The following is a 27,872-nucleotide window of genomic DNA, read 5'->3' as shown; positions in this document are numbered from 1 at the left end:
ATGAGGTTACTGATCTCACTGTGTGTCTCACTGCTGCTGCTGATTAATGGTGAGTGTTTTACAATACATCTGTGAACTGACTAAATCTTTTTTTTAATTTATATTATTAAATCATTCTGCTTATATCGTTTATTTAGGTGAAGTAACCAGTGGAAAGATATCAGGTACAATGATTCTTTCATTTTTTACCCTCCCTTCTTCCTGTTTCCATCCTTTGCTTTCTATTAAAAAATTTGATTATTAGTGTTAGAATAATTCATATGTTGACTGTGCCATGTTTTGAGTCTAAAACAATCGTACACATTGTTATGATACAGTAGACATTTTTTTTAATAAAACAGGTCAAAATTCTATAATTATATATATTTTTTTAAATTCACAATTCAGAATGAATAAGTTGGTTCTCTACAGAGCATACAATAGATTACTATTTGATTATTTTCATTAGTTTCCACATTAAAGGTAGACTAGGCAATTTTCAGAGTGGTTAGTAATAGCAAGCTAGGGTTAAGGTTAGGGTTAGGGTAAAGCGTGAGATCCCATCCTCTCTTCAGATTGTTTGCCAAAGCCACGCCTCCTTCGAAACACATGAACGCACAGAGAACACAGAGTTTGCAAAGCTTCATGAGATGAGAGACAGTGTTAAATCACCATCATCATGTCTCTAAGCACATAACAGTACAATAATAATGAACGTGAACTTCTTCCAGAGCTGTTGTACCATCTGACTGCTGCAGATTCATTTTGGCGTGGATTGTTGACATAGAAACACATAAATCCAGAGAGTCTGAGGACATGAACAGCTCCAGGTAGAATGTCACAGGTTGCCATCTTGTAATGGTAAAATGCTGAATGCAAATATTGGATGAACATTTTTTAGTCCTGAGACCTCCACAGAAGATATATGTATGTAATATGTTTTATTATTTAGACCACTTCTATTATTGATTGCTATCAGGATGCAAAAAGAGATTTTCAACCAGTATAACAAAATGTCCTACCCTACAATCAGCATGAAGTGATAGTGCTTAAAGTGCATTGAGCAGACATGGGCCTCTCGGACATTAAAGGGATACTTCACCACTTTTTCATATTAAACTATGTTATTCCCTTAACTAAGACGAGTTGATACATACCTCTCTTGTCTGAGTGCGTGCACTTAATCTCTCTGACGCACGGCTGAAAAATCCTCCCTCACATCTCCCTCTCCCCCTGGCGGAGATGTAAGGGAGGATTATTCAGACGGGACTTTTTACTGCGCCGAGTAAATGCTTTATATTGCTTTATATTTTTTTTATAAAGGGAGGAGGGAGAAACTCAGTTTATAAAAATACCTATGTTCGTGTTGACTAGGCCTAAGTCTTCAGCCTGTTCCTGCACAACGTGGTTATGTTTGCACAAGTTATAAGGCACTCCAGTAAAGTCATGTTTCACCACATTAATAATAAAAAAGGTTTCCACGTGAAAGAAGGTGGAGGAGCCTCATTGTACACATATCTATTACATAATCCCCACAGACCAATGGGAGTTCAAAAGCGTTTACCAGCTGGAGCAAACTTTTCCAGAAAGTTCACTTTGGCAAGCTGTTCCAAACTCCCAAAACAAACTTTGTATGTTGAACTTTGTTTTCGGCCTGATTTTGTTCGAAATTACATCACATGAGTTCAATTTTTGATTTTGCTTGGAGTAGCCTATTTCGGAGCCTTCAAGGAAAGAACAGACATGCTCAGTCTGAAAAACTGATGCAGAATAATATACACTTTACCGCAGCATATTATCATAAATTTACTGATTGATATCGTTTTGGTTCGAGGTGAAAAAAACACATTTGTATTTCCATTTTTTCACCACAGATATACATTGAAAAATACACCGGGGAACCACACTATATATATAAAAATAAAAAATAGACACTTTTTGTTAAAAGATAGAAATCTTAGTGGTAACCTTTTTTGTATTAGTATAAAGGATACATTGGTTGTAGTCAGTTTATTTAATCTATCAGTCTACCATCTCAATATCTTCACTGTCATACACAGATGTTAAAGGTTTAGCTTTAATGTACTCTCGGTTTTTGCCACTTATTCATTACTCATTTGTCACTTATTCACTTGTTCATCACTGTCTTTTTTTCTTTATTTACTCAGAGCTTAAAACTTCCATCTCTAATCCATGCAATGATTATAACACTCTTGATGAACATTGGAGAGATTTACGGCAAAACTCATATGAGAACAGTGGATATGATGATACCCTTGTTGAATGGAATGGCTGGTATCGGCTGTTTTTGAATGGAGAAAGTGCCCAGATGCCGGAGGGGTGTGTGAGTAAAGCATGTGGTGGTGAAACTGGACTGTATCTCCAATGTTCTCATCCAAAACCTGAGGATGGAGTGGTGACCCGCGATGTCATAACATTCTGGAACGACGAGTGTGGCAGCAACAGATCCATGACCATTCAAGTCAAAGCCTGTCCAGGAGATTATTACGTCTATGAATTTGTCAAACCCAACGTATCAGCCCCCATGCCTACATACTGTGCAGGTGAAATATTAAAGGCCCGTTCACACCAAGAGCAATAACTATAAAGAAAACTATATTAGCATCCAACACGATATTGTTGTGTTTATTATAAACGTATTCTGCAGTTAATCTGCTCTTTAAAACCATATGGATTCTGATTTGCCATCAATGGTTTTATCTTTTATCATTTATCATTTATGGGTGGCAGTGGCTCAGTGGTTCAGCTGGTCTACAAACCAGAAGGTTGGTGGTTCCATCCCCGGTTCCACCTGACCAAGTGTCAAGGTGTCCATGAGCAAGCTGCTCTCGACGAGCTGGATGGCGCCTTGCATGGCTGATATTGCCATTGGTGTATAAATGAGTGAATAAATGGGTGAAAATAAGGCAATATGTAAAGCACTTTGATGGAACAGATGTTGCATCTGTTGAAAGCGCTATATAAATGCAGTCCATTTAGCATTTATCAGATGATTATTAAAATGTTATAGTTATAATCCTTGGTGTGAATGGGTCTTAACTCTTTTAACCTTTTTATTTATTGTTTTATAAGTTTTTTGATGTATGAAGAATAATTGTAGTATTTATTAGATAATTTTACATGCATATATATATATACATATATATATATATATATATATATATATATATATATATATATATATATATATATATATATATTTTTTTTTTTTTTTTATTTATTTATTTATTTATTAAATTAAGGTTGTTTTAGTCAGTTAGAATCAGTGGTTTGCAGTAGAGGTCTGCACGGAGGGCCCAAGTCTAGGGTGGGTGATCTGTGGTGACGGGATGGGGGGCTTCTATGATATTACACTGCGTAGCCTATAATAAAAGATAATGAATTTCAAACCTGAACCAAACATATTTCTATTCAAAGATTAATAGTCTGTCATTAGTCTTTAGTCTGCCACAAAAAAACAACAATATTAAAATCCTGAACTCAAATGTCCATGTTAAAAAAACACAAAACAATGACTGTTGTAAGTAACAGTGCGTGAATCAGACCTTTCTGTATAGCCTAACGCTAATAAGCTTAAACGAAAAAAATGAAATAATTGTGTAGTGAAGTATTTTTTTGTACACTATGCCGTGAACAATCATTCACTCATTTACGCGTGGATCACCGGCCTCCTCGCGGCTGCAGCAACTTGCTCTCTCTCTTCATCAAGGATTAAAACAAAAAGAAGACAAAAAGGTCAGATTGTCTATGTGCATACATTAATTACAGTACCTGCAGACACGTTTTTGCTTTTTAGCAGAGTGTGCCAGGACAACAGCCATGCCAACGGAATTAATGAAAATTAGCATATGAATCCACACCTAAATTCGGGCCTTGCCGCCTACCGTATTTTTTATATAACTAAGAAAAAAGATGCTGCAGCCAGCAGGGGCTGGTTGCAGGACAACTCAACCTCCGCAGACAGTTTTTAATGTTTATCAGACAATAACTACTCAAGGTTTTGCTTTAGTATAATTTTCTGGACAATTTGAGCCAGATTCAAGATTCGGGACAACAGTTTTGATTTCGGGACTGTCCTGAATTTTTCGGGGCATCTGGTCACCCTACCCAAGACCCGAGGCCCAACCCAACCCAAGACCTCTAGTTTGCAGTCCATCAGTCATTCTGTTGGTTACTTTGTTGTCTTCTCACACTTACCCATTTCGAACATTTCCCTAGCTCTATTATTTGTAACAGGTCTTTAAATCTTAACTTTTGAACTACTTTATTTCTCAGAAGAGGCTTGATTATTTGCACAGCTTTTAGCAGCTTCAGAGCGCACAAAGGAAATAATAAATGTCACTCCAAGGTTTTTTATTTATTTATTTATTTTATTATTTATTATTATTATTCAATGTGTTGCCCATTTTTCAGGGCTGTGAATTTACAGACTGCTACTTGTCCCATTTTTGGGCGTTACCACACACCACTGGTTAGAATATAATTGCTCAAAATCATAAAATTATATAAAACTAAAATATCCATCCATTCTCCAAACTGCTTTTCTAATACAAGGTCACGGGGTGCTGGAACATCTCAGGCTGTAGTCAGGGGTAAACCCTAATTGTCTTATATGAAAATATAATATTTCAACTGTATTTTACAAAGCTCTCTTTTGTCCATGTCAGTTGTTTTCCAAAGCATCAACAGTGATCCCTGCTACAATTATGAACCCCTGGACCGTCCCTGGAGAGCTAATAATGAAAGTGGAAATTACGTTTGTGACGACTCTTTCTCCTGGAATGGCTGGTACCGGCTTTTCTACCATGGAATGGACATCCGGATGCAAGAGACCTGTGTCAGTTCTTTCAGCTGTAACACAGTAATCAGTCTGTCTCTCAGTGATCCTCACCCTCAGATAGAGGATGGAGTGGTGATCCGTGAAGTCTGCGGTAGTTATCATTGGATTGGCCGCTGTGATTATAAGTTAAACCCCATCAGAGTGAAAGCGTGCCCAGACAATTACTACGTCTATGAACTTGTGAATCCATTAATCTGGTGTTCAGGATACTGCACAGGTAATGTGATTTCCCCCACTTATTTACAAAGACTTTAAAACCTTTTAAAGGGTTTTCAGTCACGTCCTAAATGTGTTTCTATTTAGATGTCAGGACAATTTCAAAGGTGGTTTCCAATGGAAGTCCAGATATATTCACTGGATCTAACATCACTTTGAGTAAGTTTTAATTAATATTTATTCATATACAATTGTTATTAAAAGTAATTTGATATTGATAGCAACATTTGCTGTTTTGTTTTTTTCCATTAAATTTTTTTTTAACCCTCTGAACCCTGATGTTTTCTGGGCCCTTGAGGAGTTTTAACATATGTTTATATAGGTTGCACGTGAGGTTATTTTAGCATACTAACCTGACTAACCCATGCTTTTTTATATTGGTTGTACGTGAGAAAAAAAAAGCTTCCTTCCAGTTAAGAGCTGTGTACTTTTAAACACTTTTTATTTTAATATATATCTCTTTACATACAGTCTTGTTCAAAATAATAGCAGTACAATGTGACTAACCAGAATAATCAAGGTTTTTAGTATATTTTTTATTGCTACGTGGCAAACAAGTTACCAGTAGGCTCAGTAGATTCTCAGAAAACAAATGAGACCCAGCATTCATGATATGCACGCTCTTAAGGCTGTGCAATTGGGCAATTAGTTGAAAGTGGTGTGTTCAAAAAAATAGCAGTGTGGCATTCACTGAGGTCATCAATTTTGTGAAGAAACAGGTGTGAATCAGGTGGCCCCTATTTAAGGATGAAGCCAACACTTGTTGAACATGCATTTGAAAGCTGAGGAAAATGAGTCGTTCAAGACATTGTTCAGAAGAACAGCGTACTTTGATTAAAAAGTTGATTAGAGAGGGGAAAACCTATAAAGAGGTGCAAAAAATGATAGGCTGTTCAGCTAAAATGATCTCCAATGCCTTAAAATGGAGAGCAAAACCAGAGAGACGTGGAAGAAAACGGAAGACAACCATCAAAATGGATAGAAGAATAACCAGAATGGCAAAGGCTCAGCCAATGATCACCTCCAGGATGATCAAAGACAGTCTGGAGTTAGCTGTAAGTACTGTGACAGTTAGAAGACGTCTGTGTGAAGCTAATCTATTTTCAAGAATCCCCCGCAAAGTCCCTCTGTTAAAAAAAAGGCATGTGCAGAAGAGGTTACAATTTGCCAAAGAACACATCAACTGGCCTAAAGACAAATGGAGGAAATTGTAATTGTTGATAAAATTGTTCTTTTTGGGTCCAAGGGCCACAGGCAGTTTGTGAGACGACCCCCAAACTCTGAATTCAAGCCACAGTACACAGTGAAGACAGTGAAGCATGGAGGTGCAAGCATCATGATATGGGCATGTTTCTCCTACTATGGTGTTGGGCCTATTTATCGCATACCAGGGATCATGGATCAGTTTGCATATGTTAAAATACTTGAAGAGGTCATGTTGCCCTATGCTGAAGAGGACATGCCCTTGAAACGGTTGTTTCAACAAGACAATGACCCAAAACACACTAGTAAACGGGCAAAGTCTTGGTTCCAAACCAACAAAATTAATGTTATCGAGTGGCCAGCCCAATCTCCAGACCTTAATCCAATTGAGAACTTGTGGGGTGATATCAAAAATGCTGTTTACCAAGAAATGTGAATGAATTGTGGAATGTTGTTAAAGAATCATGGAGTGGAATAACAGTTGAGAGGTGCCACAAGTTGGTTGACTCCATGCCACACAGATGTCAAGCAGTTTTAAAAAACTGTGGTCATACAACTAAATATTAGTTTAGTGATTCACAGGATTGCTAATACAAAAAAAAAATGTTTGTACAAAATAGTTTTGAGTTTGTACAGTCAAAGGTAGACACTGCTATTTTTTTGAACACACCCCTTTCAACTAATTGCCCAATTGCACAGCCTTAAGAGCGTGCATATCATGAATGCTGGGTCTCATTTGTTTTGTGAGAATCTACTGAACCTACTGGTAACTTGTTTGCCACGTAGCAATAAAAAATATACTAAAAACCTTGATTATTCTGGTTAGTCACATTGTACTGCTATTATTTTGAACAAGACTGTAAATATTATTTTCTACTTTATAAAATATATACCTAATTTCATTATTTTTTCTAAAGCAATAATGACTCTGTGCTTTCTATAGCTATTGTTAGCATGTGAGAGAAGAAAAGCTTCCTTCCACTTAAGAATAGTTAAGTGGACATGACAAGTGTAAAGTGCTTTGGGTGTACAGTAGTACATATGAAAGCGCTATATAAATGCCTCATTCATTCATTCATTCATTCATTCATTCATTCATTCATTCATTCATTCATTCATTCATTCATTCATTCATTCATTCATTCATTCATTCAATAGTTGTGCACTTTTAAACACGTTTTATTTTACTATATCTCTTTGCAAAAATATTTTTTACACTTAAAAACTATAATTTCGTTATTTTTCTGACCCAACTAATTTGTCATCCGCGCTTCCAATAGGTTGCACGCACTTCTCACTGAGATATTACATTTTGATTTTGCAAATTGTTTTTAAACAGTCTTTCGTGTAGCCTAGTTCATATGACCACTTTACAATATTTCATCATTGTTTATTTTGAAGCCTATTCTGTTTTCTTGTACAAAATAAAACATTTTAAGTTAAATGCAGAGTAAGACGTAGCCTATAAAAAAGACGAGAGGTGAAGATCAACATTTGTGTAGCCTGCCAGCTGTATTTTCACAAAAGTCGCATCTCTCATAGACCACGGTAGCCTATTTAAAATGGCATAAATGCATCAGTTATTTTCTCAATTTAATTTACAGAGCAATCCCTGCAAAGTTTTTAGGTTAACTATAGAAGAGACTAGCCTACTATAGGATTAGTGTGTGTCGCACTTGCAAGAACGAGGCGCGTGGCATCCGGATGGTTGCGTGATGTCGGTCAGCCAGGTACAATCTTACTGTACATTACGAAAAACTTGAATGCACATTAAATGAAAGGCATTTAGGAGATTATCCACACATTTCCCCCCAGCCTTAATTTGAGACTAGCCTTTGTTTGTTCATGGAGACCACGCCCCGGCCACTATTAGAGGCCCGGCGTTTAATTGACAACAGGCTTTTATTTGAGGAATTACGGTACTCTCTATTCAGCACAAACTCTGCTACAATACAGGTCCTTCTCAAAAAATGTGCATATTGTGATAAAGTTCATTTTTTTCCTTAATGTAATGATACAAATTAAACTTTCATATATTTTAGAATCATTGCACACCAACTGAAATATTTGAGGTCTTTTATTGTTTTAATACTGATGATTTTGGCATACAGCTCATGAAAACCCAAAGTTCCTGACTCAAAAATTAGCATATTTCATCCGACCAATAAAAGAAAAGTGTTTTTAATACAAAAAAAGTCAACCTTCAAATAATTATGTTCAGTTATGCACTCAATACTTGGTCGGGAATCCTTTTGCAGAAATGACTGCTTCAATGCGGCGTGGCATGGAGGCGATCAGCCTGTGGCACTGCTGAGGTGTTATGGAGGCCCAGGATGCTTCGATAGCGGCCTTAAGCTCATCCAGAGTGTTGGGTCTTGCGTCTCTCCACTTTCTCTTCACAATATCCCACAGATTCTCTATGGGGTTCAGGTCAGGAGAGTTGGCAGGCCAATTGAGTACAGTAATACCATGGTTAGTTAACCATTTACCAGTGGTTTTGGCACTGTGAGCAAGTGCCAGGTCGTGCTGAAAAACGAAATCTTCATCTACAAAGCTTTTCAGCAGATGGAAGCATGAAGTGCTCCAAAATCTCCTGATAGCTACCTGCATTTACCCTGCCCTTGATAAAACACAGTGGACCAACACCAGCAGCTGACATGGCACCCCAGACCATCACTGACTGTGGGTACTTGACACTGGACTTCAGGCATTTTGGCATTTCCTTCACCCCAGTCTTCCTCCAGACTCTGGCACCTTGATTTCCGAATGACATTCAAAATTTGCTTTCATCCGAAAAAAGTACTTTGGACCACTGAGTTACAGTCCAGTGCTGCTTCTCTGTAGCCCAAAGTGGCTTGACCTGGGGAATGCGGCACCTGTAGCCCATTTCCTGCACACACCTGGACTCAGTCCACTGCTTCCGCAGGTCCCCCAAGGTCTGGAATCAGTCCTTCTCCACAATCTTCCTCAGGGTCCGGTCACCTCTTCTCGTTGTGCAGAGGTTTTTGGCACACTTTTTTTTGACACCTTCCCACAGAGGTGCCTTGATACAGCACTCTGGGAACAGCCTATTCGTTCAGAAATTTCTTTCTGTGTCTTACCCTCTCGCTTGAGGGTGGCAATGATGGCCTTCTGGACAGGGTCGGGTCGGCAATCTTACCCATGATTGCGGTTTTGATAAATAAACCAGCCTGGGAGTTTTTAAAAGCCTCAGGAATATTTTGCAGGTGTTTAGAGTTAATTAGTTGATTCAGATGATTAGGGTAATAGCTCGTTTAGAGAACCTTTTCATGATATGCTAATTTTTTGAGATTTGGAGATTGGAATTTGGGGTTTTCATGAGCTGTATGCCAAAATCATCAGTATTAAAATGATAAAAAAACTGAAATATTTCAGTTGGTGTGCAATGAATCTAAAATATATGAAAGTTTAATTTTTATCATTACATTATGGAAAATAATGCACTTTTATCACATATGCTAATTTTTTGAGAAGGACCTGTATGTCAGCAGCATGTATATAACAGTTTGTAGTTTTGAGAAAATTACTCATGGTTTTCCTTTTGTCATTTATAAGTAACTGAAATAAGGCCATAAAACCCATACTGAATATTTGTTCTCCTTTGAAAACATACTTTTTTTTAACATGTAAACTAGAATATTTGCTTCAAAACTATGTTAAAAATCAGCCTGTCCACTCATTCACATAAAACAATATATTGATTTAAAATTTGTAAAACATGTTTTATGTAATGAAGGATTAAGTTGCTAGTTATAAGTTATGATCACAGTGGGGCAAATGTTAGAATGCACAAGTCTTTGTTTTCCATTTGTATTAATTTTATTCTAGCTTGCTTATTCTAAGTTACAGGTGGATTGAGATGTGGTTCTACATAAGGACATAAAATAAAATATAGCTGCAAGCAGCAATAACGGGGCCAAGTGCAAAGAAGAAGAGAAGAAATGCCAACATGGCTGGGTCACACCAATTGTCAGACCAGCTGCAATACAGAGCAACTGAACACATTTTAAGATGATGTAGCCTGAAAAAAGCCCTGCGGCATATTGCCTTAAATTTGTTGCTGCATTATACAAAAACGGTTTTGTCTATCAACACGACATCCATATCATTTTGTTGACATAGTCTGAAGATGATTTGATTCAATTTTGGTGAAAATCGAACAAAGAGACTAGGAGATGTTCGAAAAAGTAGGTTTTGAATAAAAAAAAATCTAAATGAAGGACAGGAAGTTAACAATAGGTTAATAATCTTAAAAGTTATTAGCCTTTTATGTGAATTTTAGTATACTATTTAAACACAAGCTGGCGCAGAGTCAAATGCGGTAGATGAAAACCCTTCTGTCTATCGACACAAAACACAAAATAACTTTTTATCAGCATGTTCTGGAGATGATACATCTAGATGGAGTTCGAAAAAGTAGGTTTAGAAAACAAATTAAGATGACTGACAGGAAATTCGACCAAATATGGCAAACTTGGTATCTATGTTTTCGGCGTGACCCAGGACATCTATTTAGACCAGTTTCATTACAATAGGCAGAATATGCCTCACCATGACGTCATTGTGTGGTGAAACACCGCCTCTACAGAATAAAAAGCACATTCGTGGAGACTCGTGGAGCTGTTCGGATCGCGCAGGCCAGCAGCAATAAACATGCAGATGATGGTAAGTAGTTGCGCTATTCCTGGTTGTGGAAGAACACAGTCGCTGCATAAGCTTCCTTCTGCTCCTAATATTAGGAATGTTGAACGTCTCGGTTACGTATGGTAACCCTCGTTCCCTGAAGGTGGGAATGGAGACGTACATCATACGTCACTGACGAATTGGGATTACTTCTGGGAGCCCCTATCAGCTTTGAGATTAAAGAGAACAGGCCAATGGCGTGCGTTTTGCATATAACACCCCGCCCCGCGGCGCGGGTATAAAGCGGAAGCGATCGCCAAGTACTATTGTTTTTCACTGAGGAGTCGAACTAGCGACTCGTCCTGCAGTGATGGTACAGCAACTGTGGCGACGGGACGTACATCTCTGTTCCCTCCTTCAGGAAACAAGGGTTACCATACGTAAAAGAGACCTTCCCTTTTAGTCGGTCACGTTCAACGTACAGTAGGATTATATTTATTGAGCAACACCGTCTGAGAGAGCAGAGCGGGCTCTGCCGAGGGAAGACATGGGCTCGCTGTAGGCAGCACTACCGTGGAGAATACACATATGGGGAGCTCCTCTTGAAGCTGATAGGGGCTCCCAGAAGTGATCCCAATTCGTCTGACTGATTTTCAGTGTTTAGTAGAGAACCAGTATAGAAAATACCCTATTACTTATTCATTATGATGTTTTTGAATGTAAAAAACACACAAACTTCATAAGTTGACCTCAGATAACAGTATAAACAATTAAAAATGCCCTCTTTAAAGGCATGGTACTGATGACACATCAACTTAATCGGTGTAAACCTATACATGTGTTTCAATGTTAGTGAAAGTATCTCATTTCATTTTGGCTTTATAGACATTTATATTACTTTTTTTTTTAAATGACTGACACCTGACTTGATTGAATTTTTATTACCCCTTACTATCAATATTTTGACATTTTGGCATTAACACTTAGCTATCGACCTATATTTTCAAACTTCTGACGCTGGTTTCGTAGATATCAGCTACTGTTTTTTTAAGCGCTAAAATACAATGCTGCACAAACCATATGCCAAAAACTGGCAAGTCTGGTATTGGACTCAGCAACGATTCAAGAGTCTGACTCTTGTGAAAATAAGCCAAACAAACCCAAAATTATAAGCATTTGGAAAAAAAACTCCACTAGGTAGCGCTGTTTTGAAACTTTTCAGACTCCTTCAGCACATCATGATGACCCATACCAAGTTTAGTAATAATCCATTTATGCGTTCCTGAAAAACAGCATTTTAGCACATAATTCAAAATGTCCGACAGCCAAAATGGCCAATATGGTAAAATTGGATATCATTCGCATGATGTCCCAAATCCAGTGTTGGTCACGTTACTTTAAAAAAGTAATTAGTTATAGTTACTAGTTACTTCTTACAAATAGTAACTGAGTTAAATCATTATAAAAGTAACTAATTACTAGAGAAAGTAACAACTGAGTTACTTTTTTTTTTAGAACTTGGATGGCCCAAATATTAAATATGTTAAATTAATGAATCGGACACTAAATAGAATAAATTCTGTGTAAAAACATTGTACATTAATGTACACTATTGTAATGTTGCTGTGGGACAATGTGAGAGACACCAATCAGATTCCATACGTTCCATTCAAGAAAGACTCTTTCTTCCTGGGCATAAGTTGGACGTTACATAAAAAAAAATTCTCATAAGAATGCATAAACATTCAGTTTGCGAAAGCTACTTGCCATCGCTGTATATCACTGTGCATATGCTTGTGCGTCATAGAGGTGTGTGTGTGTGTGTGTGAACTCAACCTATCAAAAACAACCTTGTCTCCCACCCACCAATCATCATCAGTTATGTGTACCACCCCACCAACCCCCTGACACGCATGGCATGCACGCCCACACACACACACACACACACACACACACACACACACACACACACACACACACACACACACACACACACACAAACAGAGAAAGAAAAACGTTGCAGGTCCGACCTACAGAGAGCCTGTCCGGATGAAAACCGCTTCAGTGAGCTCAATTATAGTAATGCCGCTTTTTTTTTCTCAGTAACGTTAACATCGTTGTAATGGGAGAAACAGTAATTTGTTTGATTAATCGTTACTGAAAAAAATAATTCCGTTAGTAGTGCCGTTTATCTATAACGCGTGTTGATGGGCGTGCATTTGATCTCTCGCTCTTCCGGAAAAAGAGCCCGTACAAGGACATTCTGCTCTTGTTGACGTCAAGCAGACCCATACTCGGAAAAAAAACTTTAAGAAACTTGTAAGAAACAAAAAGTATTTTGGCACAGAAAATACTCCATCAAATGTCCAACTATTATTGTCCATGTTTAGCATGGGAATCAAAAGCCGCGTTTCCACCGCAGGAACTTTACCCAGGAACCAGGAACTTTGGGGTGGTACTCGGTGTGTTTTGACAGCAGGAACCAGGGTCTAAATAAAGTTCCGGGTAAATATTTCCCCCTCCAAACGGCCCTGGTCGCGAGGTAGTACTTTTTCAAAGTTCAGGAACTTTCGAGGGCGGGACTTGGGCGCTGAACATGCTGATTGGTTTAGATCAAGCAGCATTTTATTTCAACCGGCATTTTTAAAAGTCTTTTGCGAGGTTCGGTCTACGTTCAGTAAATATCATTCTTGCTCTCTGTCTGATGGCGCGCGTTCGTCTCAGCCATCTCACGTTCAGTGTACGTAATAGCTGATAATAATATACATTGTCATTTTAAATCTAGCTTTACAAGCTTTCTGAATATGCTAGTGCTCTTTTCTGTCGTTGTTAATTACCTCTTTAGTAAACCTATACATAACCAGCAAAAGCAGCACAGCTTGAATCCATACTCGTTATTCATTTTTCTCCATGTCTATTTTTCACCATGTAAACGACCTGACCGATTACTTTTAAGTGTGCGTCCTTACATGATGTGACAGCGCACGCCGCGCTCATGTTGACAAGAGAGGAAAGTTCATTTTTCTGAGGGGTAAACTCTTTTTATTTCATAAGTTATGAAGATAATGTTGGAATAATGGCACAGCGTATATTGCCAACAGGCAGTTTTTACTTTAACTGCGCCTGACAGAAGAATTATTTTTTTTCTGAGATGATTATTACACTTTACAACAAATAAATAGCTTATATAATACTGTATTAGTCCTGGTGGCCGTTAAGAGTTGCTATGGCTACAATTAACACATTCCAGCTGGTGGCGAAAACAGCGTTGACATTTTTGATGCGGCAGACAAACTGCATATCACAAAATGATTGCGACTGAAAGTCATCACATGTAAACACCAGATCGGTTTAGATAACGTCTCATGTAAACAATCCACTAAATCTTTCAAACGGAATGACAAAAAAAAGTGTGCTTGTAAACGTGGCTAGTATTGCGCAAAAATGATTACTGTCCGTCACTGACTTGGACGGCGCGCAGTCCTACATCACCGGACTAATCTGCCTAATCTTCACGGTACTTTAGATCCCGGTGGAAACGCAGACAGTTGCAGGTCTGGGGGGAGAAAAGTTCCTGTAAAAAAAGTTCCTGGTACAAATAGTTCCGGCTAATTTTGGTGGAAACGGGGCTAAAGTCTTTAACAAGGTAAAAAGCTCAGTATGCATGAAATTAACCCCGATTTAACCCCCTTTTACATTTTTTGAGGGAAAATGCAGGTATACTATAACTATAAATCACTAGAAAGGAATATTTAAATACATCATACTAAACTAGAGAAAAATAGCCTATATGAATTATCGTGTGTTACTTCAAACGTTTTCATACTTTATGCCATTATTAAGTGAGTTTGAATAAAAGCCTAATGTTTGGTGCATTTTGCTTTTCAAATAAACAGTGCAAGCTATCCAAACTCACAGCGCTTACAGAGACCATTTACAGAAGCAATCAAGATGCTCCTCACAATAAACACTTACATTTAAGCAGATATCCATGAACATCATAATTAACAGTAAACACTGGTTTAAACGTAATAATATCCTGTTAGTATAAACACTCATTGCTTTTATATCATGCTATTCCCTTTCAGTCTGACACGTTTGACGAACGTCAGAATGTGATCCGACAAATTGGGATATCGCATTAGAGCCCTATCACCTTGTCGCATTAGAGCCCTATCATCATGTCGCACTCCGCCCCACAGCGTTATAAATACAGAATTGCATGCAAACGCACCTTTGTCTTTCGATTCAGAACCGAGCACGGTGTTCCTGATTGTCTCTTGAGAGTGTGACTTCAAGAATGAGTAAACACTGAATTGAGAAGTTCTTCCTGTCTCGGCAGTCTGCTGCTGCCTCCACCCAGCCGCTGGTCGCAGCTCCTCCACCTGGTTATCACCAAGGGTACCCATCTACCTCGTCCCCCACCCCTGCCAAGTCTACAAAGCAGCAGCCTCCACCCAGCAGACAGCAGGGAGCTGTCTTGGGTGAGGTGCCCAGAGTGATATGTTCTTAAGGTTCCCATCACTGAAAACAGATCAGCTCTTTGTCTGTTATGGAGGCCAGCAGAAGGGAAATGCTGTCTCCAAGCAGTGGATGTCTCCGACAGGATAGTGGATGCCATCTACTTGGCATACAAAACCCAAGGCGTGCCTTGCCCACTCAGGTTAACAGTACACTTCACGAGAGGAGTAGCTTCTTCTTGGGTGTCTTTTACTCTGAGTTCACTCTGTCGTCCCAGCTAGATGTAGTCTCCCTCCTATTGCCAGAGCCAGCCCAGAGACATTTAATGTGTTGTGCTGCCCTCTGGCCAGACCATATGTGTTTACCACATCTTACCTACCTACTATGGAGGACCAACCATGCATAAATTAAAAATAAATGAATGAATGAATGAAAGAATAAGTAACTAAATAAATGAATAAATATACACATATGTAAAATTAATAAACAGATAAATAAATGAATAAATGTGATATTAGGAAAATAAATAACACAATAAACAACTTGATAAAATAAATATGATTCATTTTTAATCAAATTAAATTTTGTATTATTTTTCCCTTCATTTATTATTTTCTGCTTTTATAAAAAATATATTTAAACTTTGATTTATTTGCTAATTAATTTTAACATGTGTTCACGCACTCCATACACTACCGACAAGATGTTATCTCTGCAGCATTCACTTTGGCACACTTTCCCAGTGTTAGATCTAAGTCTGACTGTAATGGGTCATTCTAGAGTAAGGCAATGGAAGGGTCAGAAACTGTGGCGTTTTATTCTGTCGCCACAGTTTCTGCCTCTTGCTCGTCTCCTCAGCGAAAAACAAAGATGCGTTTGCATGCACTTCCATATTTATACCTGCACTGCAGGCCAGAGAACGACATGCAAATCTTGCACGCCAATGTTCACTCGTTTAGTACACACTTAAAGGTAATAGGGCTCTCATGCAATATCCCAATTAGTCTGTGTAACGTAGTACGTAGATATGGGAAGGAAGGAGGCGGGAACCAGCAAACGTTCAATAACTTTAATCAAACAAATAAACAAAACGAATGTAACGATTGCAGCCCCTCATGGACGACTGCCCCGCACACACATAATAAAAACTTAAATAAAACACAACATAAATTCCAGGTCTGGTCCTATCTCCTCCTTCACTGCTGTCGCTCGTCCTTAAATTCCTCCTAGCTCCCTCATAAAACGTGCTCATTCTCAGTCACGACCTGGCCTCGCTCGCTCCTCCCATGTCTCTTGCTTGTCTACCTTGCCACAGTCGTATTACATTCTGATGTAATGTCTAGTTTAGTAACCGATGCGTTATATTTGTACTATAGAGCAGTGGTCAACAATCTTTTCAAGCCAAAGATCCCTGACCTTAGCCTTAGAAAAGGCAAGATCTACCTTCACTCTCTTACAGTAGGTGGTGCACATGGAAAAGATGTGTTTGTTTGGGTACCTCTGTAAAAATACCTTCAAAACTATTCTGAAGACAGTTTCATTCAGAGATACAGTGAACTTGCTGAGCCTATTTATACCTGGGCCACCTTTTTAGCTGTATTTTTTACAGTCTATGTTTTTTACAGATCAGATATCTATCTGATTCATCAGAATGATTCCGTTTGCACTTGGTCACATAAACGTTTCTCTGCCAAACAGATATTAATCCGATCTTTAATCCGAGCAGCCGCTTGAGAAACTGTACCTCTAATTTTTTTCATACGGATTACATAAACAGAGAATATTTGTTTTCGATATAAATTGAATTATAATTTGTATGTGATTAAATGGCACTTCCAGCTTTCTAAAGACATCTCTCATATCTGTGTGGCAAGTATTCTCTGAGTTACAATTCATTTTCAGATGCATTTCAGAGTGGAATTCACTGATATAGAGAAGAGAGAATGCTCATCCTGTTTGTTTTCTGTATTTAGCGAGAAGCACACAATTACATTTTTATTGTGAGTGTACACAAATAAAAATAGACACTTAGCTTTCTATAGACATATCTCTCATGTCTGTGTTGCCAAAAATTACAGTATTTTAAGTTGTTTTCCACTGTCATGAGGAAAAATTGGGTTCAGAGGGTTAAAGTTTAAATTTTTACAGATAAAGTGGTAGCATTTAGCATGTTTTTAGCATGTTACACAGTCATGCTGTATATGTGAATTTTTTGTTGTGTTTCATAACGTTGGCTCTTGTCAGATGCTGTTTTTTTTTTTTGAGGTGATGGTTCTTTGGCATCGGTTTGGTGTGTCCCTACCTTTACACTTGTGAAGTTTCTCATGTAAATATAATTTGTTTGTTTTGGTCTCCTCATGCAACAGATTATGACCCATGCAATAACTACAGCATGCTCAACAACAACTGGAGAAATGCACTTAATGACTGGTCCATATATGGAAACAGATCTGATCATGATGACACTCGTGTAAAATGGGATGGCTGGTATCGACTCTTCATAAATGGCTTGAGTGCTCAGATGCCCGAGTCGTGTGCGTCTTACATGTCATGTGGAGGTTTTAGTTCTCTGTGGCTAGGTGACTCTCATCCTCAGCTAAAAGATGGAATTGTTACACGTGAGATTTATGGCTCTTATTATGATGATTGCAGTTACTACAGATCCAACCCAATCCATGTCAAAGCTTGCCCTGGAAATTATTATGTCTACAAATTTACCAGACCAGCTCTTTCAATCCCAGCTCCTGTATATTGTGCAGGTACATAATTCCTCTTTGTACCTGACACGATTATCATGAATTGTATTGTTAGTTTTCTTATTATTATCATCATCTTGGATCAATTTAACCTTCCTCTTTCTACTTTTTCACTACAGTATCTTTTAGCACCCCAAGTTTCAACCCCTGCTACAACTATACCAGTCTGTCTGACTCATGGAGATCAACTAACAACTCTTACAACAGTACCTATAATGCCATGTGTGATTATAACATGGAATGGAATGGCTGGTACAGGCTTTTCTACAATGGTCAAAGTGCTCAGATGCCAGAATCATGTGTTAATCAGAACATGTGTGGTACTAGTGACCCACTGTGGCTCAACGGCCCTCACCCACAGCTGGAAGATGGAGAGGTCACGCGTCAGGTCTGTGCTTCTTCATGGGATGGCTGCTGTACATACACATCCCACCCTATACGAGTCAAAGCCTGTCCAGAAAATTACTATGTTTATGAGCTTGTCAAGCCAATATTTTGCTCATCTTACTGTGTAGGTGAGTATTTACTCATATGCACTCAAATCATTTACTTTTCTGGATTATGTTTGAAAATGAGTGATGTTGAATTAAAAACAAATAATCCTAATACCAGATGCCTCAAACCAGCACATTCAATCAGCGTCTACGACAACAGAGACTATCCGACACATAGCATCCATTACTCCACCAATCACAACCACTGGTAAAGTATTTTATTTACTCATTTATAAACCTTAACAAGCACCTTGTTTATGCTGCCAGTCTTAATACACAGATCTGATCTGTTGACCATATCTTTTTATTGGCCAGTCTTTTTACATTCACTTTAGGCATGTCCGACCAGAAAGCTAAAAAGCGCACCTAGACCAAACATTGTCAGATTCTAATAGACAGAAACAAGATCACAGGGACACAGGGAGTATGTCCGTGAGATGTAGCATCTTACAGTCAAAACCCAAGATATTCCCTTTTGAAGGAACTTGTGTTGCATCATCGTCCTTGATGGTTTGAGAATGAGGATACTCCAGACTTTCAAGTGCCTGTCTGTGTGAATCACTGTAAGCACATTAAGATGAAAGCACCTGACAATCTGGTGTAGAGTCCAGATTGTAAAATCTTACAAATGTGAACAAAGAGGACCAGCCTGCCAGATACCTCATCCTGTAGGGATATCCTATATATTATATTATATTATATATATATATATATATATATATATATATATATATATATATATATATATATATATATATATATATATATATATATAAGGGTTTCTAAGCTGCCATACTCCTGTCCTGGCCTCAAAGCAAACAGATGAAACATGTATCCAACGGGTTTCTTCCCAGGGATACACCACTGCAGTCTCCTGCAGTAACTCCAGCATTGTACCAACCTGGCAGTTAACTCGGTCCCACTACCAAGATCCACAATGCGAAGTGTGAAACCCCTCCACTTCTGTGTCATGCTTAATGGGTACCCCCTTGGTGAAAAAAACCTTTTGGTCTTGAGCCGGCACTGCAAGGTTCTCATGTCGATCGGGGTGGGATTAAAAAAGTTCCCTTTCAATCGGTCACGTTCGACGTACGTCGGACTTAGACCGACAAATTGGGGATCACTTCTGGGAGCCCCTATCAGTTTCGAGATATAAAAAACGGGCCAATGAACATTGGCGTGCGTGCTTTGCATGTCGCACCCCGCCCCACTGCGCGGATATAAAGCGGAAGTGATCGCCAGGCACTGTTGTCATTCACTTCGGAGCCGAATGGCGTTGATGAAGCATCTGACTGCCTTCTATCTAGCGCGAGAGAGAGAAAGCGTGTGCCGAAGGAAATTGCTCCTGTTAGCCAGACGGCACAAGACAGCGTCACCGCAATCTCACTGCTGCTGAGAGAGCTGTCGTTTTCACAGCAATCTGAGAAACTGAGCAAATTGCACTACACACACACACACCACACACAGTTGGTTCGGTGGTCGTGTTCCTTTTTCTGGTGAGAGCAGAAAACAGGCGGCACACAAAACCTGTTGTTCTGCCGCGGTCGATCCCTGGGTGCTTCAACACCTAAAAGAGCTACACGGGTGACGTGCCGTCCTTTTCAGGATGTCTTTTCACCCGTGCATTTCTGGATGCGGTCATTCCCTGGCGAGACAAAAAGGTCGGGCTTGAGTGGAACCCTCCACCACGTCCCAAACCTTCTAGGTTGGATGATTGGTTTCTCGGGGCGGGCCGTGCTGGTTCTCAGCGTCCCGCCCCGGTGCCTTTCTTCCCGGAGGTGCATGAGGAGCTAAATAGGTCATGGAAAGCACCGTTTAGCGCCCGCGGGTGACCTGGTGGCTCCTCCCTCCTCACTACCCTTGACGGCGGGCAGGCCAGGGGGTATGAGAGTCTCCCGCCGGTGGAGCGGGCCGTCGCAATGCAACTGTGTCCGACGTCCACCTCTAGCTGGCGCGGCGACCCGAAGCTCCCGTCCAGGGCCTGTAGAGTCTCTTCCGGTCTGACCGCGAAGGCCTACAGGTCCTGTGGCCAGGCCGCGTCCGCCCTGCATGCCATGGCGTTGCTTCAGGTGCATCAAGCACAGGCACTCATGGACATGCACGAGGGTAGTCCTGGCCGAGAGCTCCTCCGGGAGCTTCGGACGGCAACTGACCTCGCCCTACGGGCAACGAAAACCGCCGCCCATACTATTGGCCAGGCAATGTCCACTTTGGTGGTCCAGGAGCGGCATCTCTGTCTCAACCTGGCCGATATGAGGGAGACCGATAAGACCCGGTTCCTGGACTCCCCTATTTCGTCGGCTGGGTTGTTAGGAGACGCGGTCGAGAGCTTTGCCCAGCAGTTCTCGGCCGCCTATCCTGCCCTGGCGGCCCGCTGCTGCCTCCACCCCGCTGCCGGCGGCAGCACCTAGTGCTTCTTGCGACAGCACCTCCTTGGACCATTCATCTGAGGAAGGCACCTCCCTGGAAACTCCAGGTCTGGTACCTGGACGGGACGCAGAGGTTCTAGGTGGCCTGCCACAGGCTGTGGCAGACACCATCACTTCCGCTAGAGCTCCCTCTACGAGGCACCTCTATGCGTTGAAGTGGAACCTGTTCGTTGACTGGTGCTCTTCTCACCGAGAAGACCCCCGAAGATGTTCGGTCGGGGCCGTGCTTTCCTTTCTACAAGACGGGTTGGAGAGAAGGCTGTCTCCCTCCACCCTCAAGGTGTATGTGGCCACAATCGCTGCCCATCAGGAACTAGTAGAAGGTAAGTATTTGGGGAAGCACGACCTGATCTTCAGGTTCCTGAGGGGGGAGAATAAATCCGCCTTGCCCCCCCCTCTATACCTTCTTGGGACCTGTCTCTGGTGCTTAGTGCACTTCAGAGACCACCCTTTGAGCCTTTGCCGTCTTGTAGAAAGGAAAGCACGGCCCCGACCGAACATCTTCGGGGGTCTTCTTGGTGAGAAGAGCACCAGTCAACGAACAGGTTCCACTTCAACGCATAGAGGTGCCTCGTAGAGGGAGCTCTAGCGGAAGTGATGGTGTCTGCCACAGCCTGTGGCAGGCCACCTAGAACCTCCGCGTCCCGTCAGTGAAGTTAAAAATTCTGTCTCTAAAGACAGTACTCCTGACTGCATTGGCCTCTATCAAGAGGGTAGGGGACCTGCAGGCATTTTCGGTCGATGAATCGTGCCTGGAATTCGGGCCGGACTACTCATAACGTAATCCTGAGACCCCAGCCTGGATACGTGCCCAAGGTTCCCACCACTCCCTTCCGGGACCAGGTGGTGAGCCTTTCAAGCGCTGCCTTCGGAGGAGGCAGACCCAGCCCTGGCTTTTCTCTGTCCTGTCCGAGCACTTCGGGCATATGTGGACAGAACACAAAGCTTTAGGACCTCAGAGCAGCTCTTCATCTGTTACGGAGGACAGAAGAAGGGAAAGGCTGTCTCCAAGCAGAGCATGGCCCACTGGATAGTGGATGCCATTGTCTTGGCTTATGAGTCCCAAGACGTGCCCTGCCCACTCAGGATTAGAGTCCACTCCACCAGGGATGTAGCCTCTTCCTGGGCGCTGGCTCGTGGCGCCTCGCTGACAGGGCCGGGGCCACCCCTGGGACTCCCGTATGTAGTACTGCCCACGGCCAGTCCATAAGTGTAATTTCCACACTTTATCTGCTTCGGGGGAGTGTGGCTTCCGCAGCGGCCTCCAGGAGCACGCTTTCCCAGCATTATCCAATAGTCCACAGACTGGGTCTTGTGGGATGGCAGTGTGACTCTCCCTACAGGAAATTCCCCGCCCATTGAAACAGGGACTGAGGGACTCCCGCAGGGCGCTGGAAGTGGTAGTAACTGTGGCGTTTTCCATAGGGATCTCAATTCGTCGGTCTAAGTCCGACGTACGTCCCGTCGCCACAGTTGCTGTACCGTCACTGCAGTTTGAGCCACAGGTCCGGCTCTTCAGTGAAAAACAACAGTGCATGGCGATCGCTTCTGCTTTATACCCGCGCGGCGGGGTGCGATATGCAAAGCACGCACGCCAATGTTCATTGGCCCGTTTTCTATATCTCGAAGCTGATAGGGGCTCCCAGAAGTGATCCCCAATTCGTCGGTTTAAGTCCGATGTATGTATTTGTTCCCTCCTTCAGGGAATGAGGGTTACATACGTAACCAAGACGTTTTCTTCCCACTCCTTTTTGGGCAAATGGGAAAATAACATGGGAAAAGAAATGTTTTTGTTATTGCATGTGTGGATTACCACACAAACTGTCCGCATCAACGGATTACCGCACAAACAAAAAGATGCTATTCATGTTTTACTTGCCCAAAATAAAAATAAAAATCAATAAAATAAAATAAAAAATTAGTTTTGGGGCCCTTTAGAAGTTTTGACATGCTCTGTCAATTGTACTTTTTTCAGTTGCTTATTAAAGGCCCACTGAAGTGCTTTGGAACGCGCCGCATTATTCAATGTGTTGACGTGACGGCTCCAGCTGTTAGCAGCTCCTCCCCTTTTTTGAAAGGGCCAATAGCGTTTTGTTAATATACAGTTTGACTAGAGCAAACCTTTCTCTTTAGTAAAGCCAGTTTCCCCCTTTTTTAAAGTCAACACTGTTTATCATCATAATCTCCTCCATATCGCTTTGAAATGCAGCATTCTGTACAGAATTAATATGGGTCGATATGTTTGTTGTCTGCGCTGACTCGTGCATATGATCTGGGCTGCGCTTTCGTGTCTGTAGTCTAAATTTAGACCACAGCCGTTGGTGTGTGTGTGTGCTGCTGCAGTGCGTGAAACTAACGTGAAAACAGACTTCATTCACCTCAAATGAAAGCATATTTACACTGAATCGTTTCCTATCGCATATATAGTGCTGTGTGCCTTTCACCATGTAGAAATTAGTAAATGTGTGTTAACAACTGACCGATTTCAGCCGCAGCTTCAGCAGTGTAGGGGGCAGGCTTTAGATTCTAGAGAGCATTTTGATTGGAAAGATTTGACGAGAAGGTGAAGTCTGCGATGATGTCATCAAAATCTGATATTTGTTTTAACGGAAGTGAGAGACTGTAAACTTTGAATGCTTATATCTCCTAAATGCAAATTTTGTTATTGTTTGGAACATACCAGCTTATTCATAACTTTAAGGCTAACACAGTCATACTAAAAGCTTAAAAACTTCAATTTTGATTTCAGTGGGTCTTTAACATATTAATGGCACAAGTGTCATTACACTGTATTCAGCACAAACTGTGAGCAACAAGTATGTACATGCTTGTATTTTTGAGAGAATAACGTTTATGTATGGATTTTGAAAATAATAAATATTTAAGACACTGCCATAGTTAACAATAACAGCCTGCGTTAACACAGGGGCTTAAGGGCGAATCTTAAATTTTCGATGCTCAGCAAATCCACATCCTTCAAGCTGGACAGCTGTAGCACCGCATTATAATATTTCATTCTTCATAATTAAATACAGCCAATTAGCAACCAGACAAGTTGACAAGACAAGACACAGTCTAGAAGAAAGGCTGAACTAATCAATTAATCAAACTCATTAATTAGTCAGAACAGTATTTATCATTTAATTCAGCCAAAGATTAACCAGATAAATAAACATGGTCTGGACAAAATACTACATATATATTTAATGCATTGTGTCGGCAAACGTGAGATCCGTGCCACTAGACTCTTTATTGCATACAACTTTTGGCCCCACTTTACATTAGGTGGCCTTAAGTACTATGTACTTACATCAAAAAATAGGTACAATGTACTTACTGTGTTCAAATTGTATTGCAACACCTTTGCTGATATTGAGTTGGGATACGGGTAGAGTTAGGGACAGGTGTGGTGATATCGGTAAGTTTAAGGGTAGGGTTAGGTGTAAGGGAAGTGCAAACTGTGTAATTACAAATGTAAATGTTTTTTTTTTTTTTTAATGTAAGTACAATGTAAAAACATGTAAGTACACATTAAGTGCATTGTATCAAATGCTTAATTAAAATGTTAGTACATAGTAGTTAAGGCCACCTAATATAAAGTGGGTCCCAACTTTTTGCCTTCGAGAACAAAAGTCAACAAGAACAGAGCTAAAACTCTCAATAGTGCATTCCTGTACACATCAGGAAATTTTATGAAGTCATAAAACAGCCAGCCCTGTGTTTATTTATTTATGTATTTTTTAGAGCTGGCTGTGCATGTTAATCGTACGCAGGGATGATATTTTTATGTAGACACATGCATTTTCTGTAAAGCTGCTTTGAAATGATACATTGTGAAAAGCACTGTGCAAATAAATGTGAATTTAATTGAATTAAACAAGACAGACAATTCACAAAAAGTGCTTGTTGATGCACATGAAATGACAATGTTTGGTCTGGGTACGCTTTATAGCTTTCTGGTCTTGACATTACCTCGTGATGTTCTGTCATGCCATTGGACTGAGTTCAGACCAAAATATCTCTCTCTCTCTCTCTCTCTCTCTCTCTCTCTCTCTCTCTCTCTCTGTCTCTCTCTCTCTGTCTCTCTGTCTCTGTCTCTCTCTCTCTCTCTCTCTCTCTCTCTCTCTCTCTCTCTCTCTCTCTCTCTCTCTCGTTTTATTTATAGACACCATTGTTAGTTTCCAGCATGCTTTACATATGGAGAGTTAATATTGAAATTAAGGGTTATTTTGGGTGTAATTGAGTGAAGGTAAAATTGTTAATGTTTAATGTTCAGTTATGTTTGACATTTGAAAGAGTTTATTTATGATGATGTTTTGACGGATACCATTGTGCAGAAGAGTAGATATTTTAGTTAGGTTGTGGATAACTGCATGTATACTAATATAATAATATAATAATAATAATAATATAATAATATAAAAAGTATTTTGATTTGTTCAATGAGCATTATCTTTGCTAATGTTACAGTAACAAGTTCTTTACTTTTTAAAGTCAACTTAAAATAAATAAGCACATTTCACTAAAAATATTTAATTGTTTCAAAAACTTAATAATTAAGGAGATTTGACATGATTTATTCAGGTAAATTCCATTAAAACAAGCCATAAACTACTCAAAAATAACTACTCATGTAATATTTTTACCATAATTATTTTAGGTAAATAGCACATAATATATTTTTTTACAGTGTACCACAACTGTATGAATAAAAAAATGACGTCATTCAACAATGTATTTTTCTAAAGAGTCCATGAAAACAGCTCTCCCTGTCGACCCCTGCTACAACTACAATGTGCTAGATGATCCATGGAGAGCCACCAACAATCAATATTCATCTAAAATAATGTGTGACACTGCGGTCAGCTGGGACGGCTGGTACCGTCTCTTCATTCGGGGACAGAGCTCTCAGATGCCAGACACGTGTGTTGATCAGTATAGCTGTGGCACTTATGTCCCACTGTGGTTGAATGGAGGACATCCAACAGTTGAGGATGGAGTGGTTACTCGAGATGTCTGTGGTCACTGGAGCAATAACTGCTGCTATTTCCAATCTAATCCTATTCAAGTCAAAGCCTGTCCAGGAGATTATTATATTTATAAGTTTGTGCACCCAACTAGCTGCAGTTTGGCATACTGTGCAGGTGAATATATATAATATATATGTGCCCTTTGTATATGTATACGAAATCATTGTATTTTATGTAGTATTTTTTTTTAGATGCAAGGAATATATACACCCCCAATACTTCTGTAATGCCAGACACCACTAAAGGCGAAACCACAACTATAGAATCTATAGCTGAAACCAGAACCAGAGAAACTACCATTGAATCCACAACCTCAGAATCTAGAGCCAAAACCACATCCACTGGTAAAGTACTTTCTTGACTTTCATTGTTGATTTGGCTTAAAGGGGAAAAAAATACTTAAAACATGTCACAGAGCTTAAATAAGGGTTGCTCTAGAGATTACAATTTCATATCACAACTACTATAACTTTATAAATAAGCAAATAACATTATTCATCAATGTATTTTTCTAAAGAGTCCATAAAAACAGCTCCCCCTGTTGACCCCTGTTACAACTACAATGTGCTAGATGATCCACGGAGAGCCACCAACAATCAATATTCATCTGAAATAATGTGTGACACTGCGGTCAGCTGGGACGGATGGTACCGTCTCTTCATTCGGGGACAGAGCACTCAGATGCCAGACACGTGTGTTGATCAGTATAGCTGTGGCACTTATGTCCCACTGTGGTTGAATGGAGGACATCCAACAGTTGAGGATGGAGTGGTTACTCGAGATGTCTGTGGTCACTGGAGCAATAACTGCTGCTATTTCCAATCCAATCCTATTCAAGTCAAAGCCTGTCCAGGAGATTATTATATTTATAAGTTTGTGCACCCAACTAGCTGCAGTTTGGCATACTGTGCAGGTGAATATATATAATATATATGTGCCCTTTGTATATGTATACGAAATCATTGTATTTTATGTAGTATTTTTTTTTTAGATGCAAGGAATATATACACCCCCAAAACTTCTGTAATGCCAGACACAACTACAGGCGAAACCACAACTATAGAATCTATAGCTGAAACTACCATTGAATCCACAACCTCAGAACCTAGAGCCGAAACCACATCCACTGGTAAAGTACTTTCTTGACTTTCATTGTTGATTTGGCTCAAAGGGGAAAAAAATACTTAAAACATGTCACAGAGCTTAAATAAGGGTTGCTCTAGAGATTACAAATTCATATCACAACTACTATAACTTTATAAATAAGTAAATAACATTATTCATCAATGTATTTTTCTAAAGAGTCCATAAAAACAGCTCCCCCTGTTGACCCCTGTTACAACTACAATGTGCTAGATGATCCATGGAGAGCCACCAACAATCAATATTCATCTAAAATAATGTGTGATACTGCGGTCAGCTGGTACGGCTGGTACCGTCTCTTCATTCGGGGGCAGAGCACTCAGATGCCAGACACATGTGTTGATCAGTATAGCTGTGGCACTTATGCCCCACTGTGGTTGAATGGAGGACATCCAACAGTTGAGGATGGAGTGGTCACTCGAGATGTCTGTGGTCACTGGAGCAATGACTGCTGCCATTTCCGATCCAATCCTATTCAAGTCAAAGCGTGTCCAGGAGGTTATTATATTTACAAGTTTGTGTGCCCAATTACCTGCAGTTTGGCATATTGTGCAGGTGAATATAAATAAATAAATGCATACACGTGCCCTTTGTTTATGTAAACGATCAATGTATTTTATGTAGTTTTTTTTTTCTTCAGATGCAGGGAACATAAA

At 40.1% G+C, this 27,872-nt stretch overlaps 1 protein-coding gene across 1 annotated transcript; it reads left to right on the top strand.

Moving 5' to 3' along the window:
* Positions 1-27,775, top strand: LOC137090806 (uncharacterized). The gene is made up of 12 exons (XM_067454762.1): positions 1-49; positions 138-164; positions 2,148-2,543; positions 4,668-5,057; positions 5,144-5,215; positions 17,731-18,123; positions 18,240-18,635; positions 18,733-18,822; positions 25,807-26,187; positions 26,591-26,765; positions 27,494-27,641; positions 27,755-27,775. Exons 1-12 carry the CDS (start codon positions 1-3, stop codon positions 27,773-27,775), a joined length of 2,538 nt encoding a protein of 845 aa, XP_067310863.1.
* The last annotated feature ends 97 nt before the right edge of the window (positions 27,776-27,872 follow it).

This window comes from Pseudorasbora parva, chromosome 10 (genome assembly GCF_024679245.1).
Source record: "Pseudorasbora parva isolate DD20220531a chromosome 10, ASM2467924v1, whole genome shotgun sequence".
NCBI classification, from domain to species: Eukaryota; Metazoa; Chordata; class Actinopteri; order Cypriniformes; family Gobionidae; genus Pseudorasbora; species Pseudorasbora parva.
The sequence above is the reverse complement of the archived record's forward strand: the minus strand, read 5'-3'. Positions and strand labels throughout refer to the sequence as shown.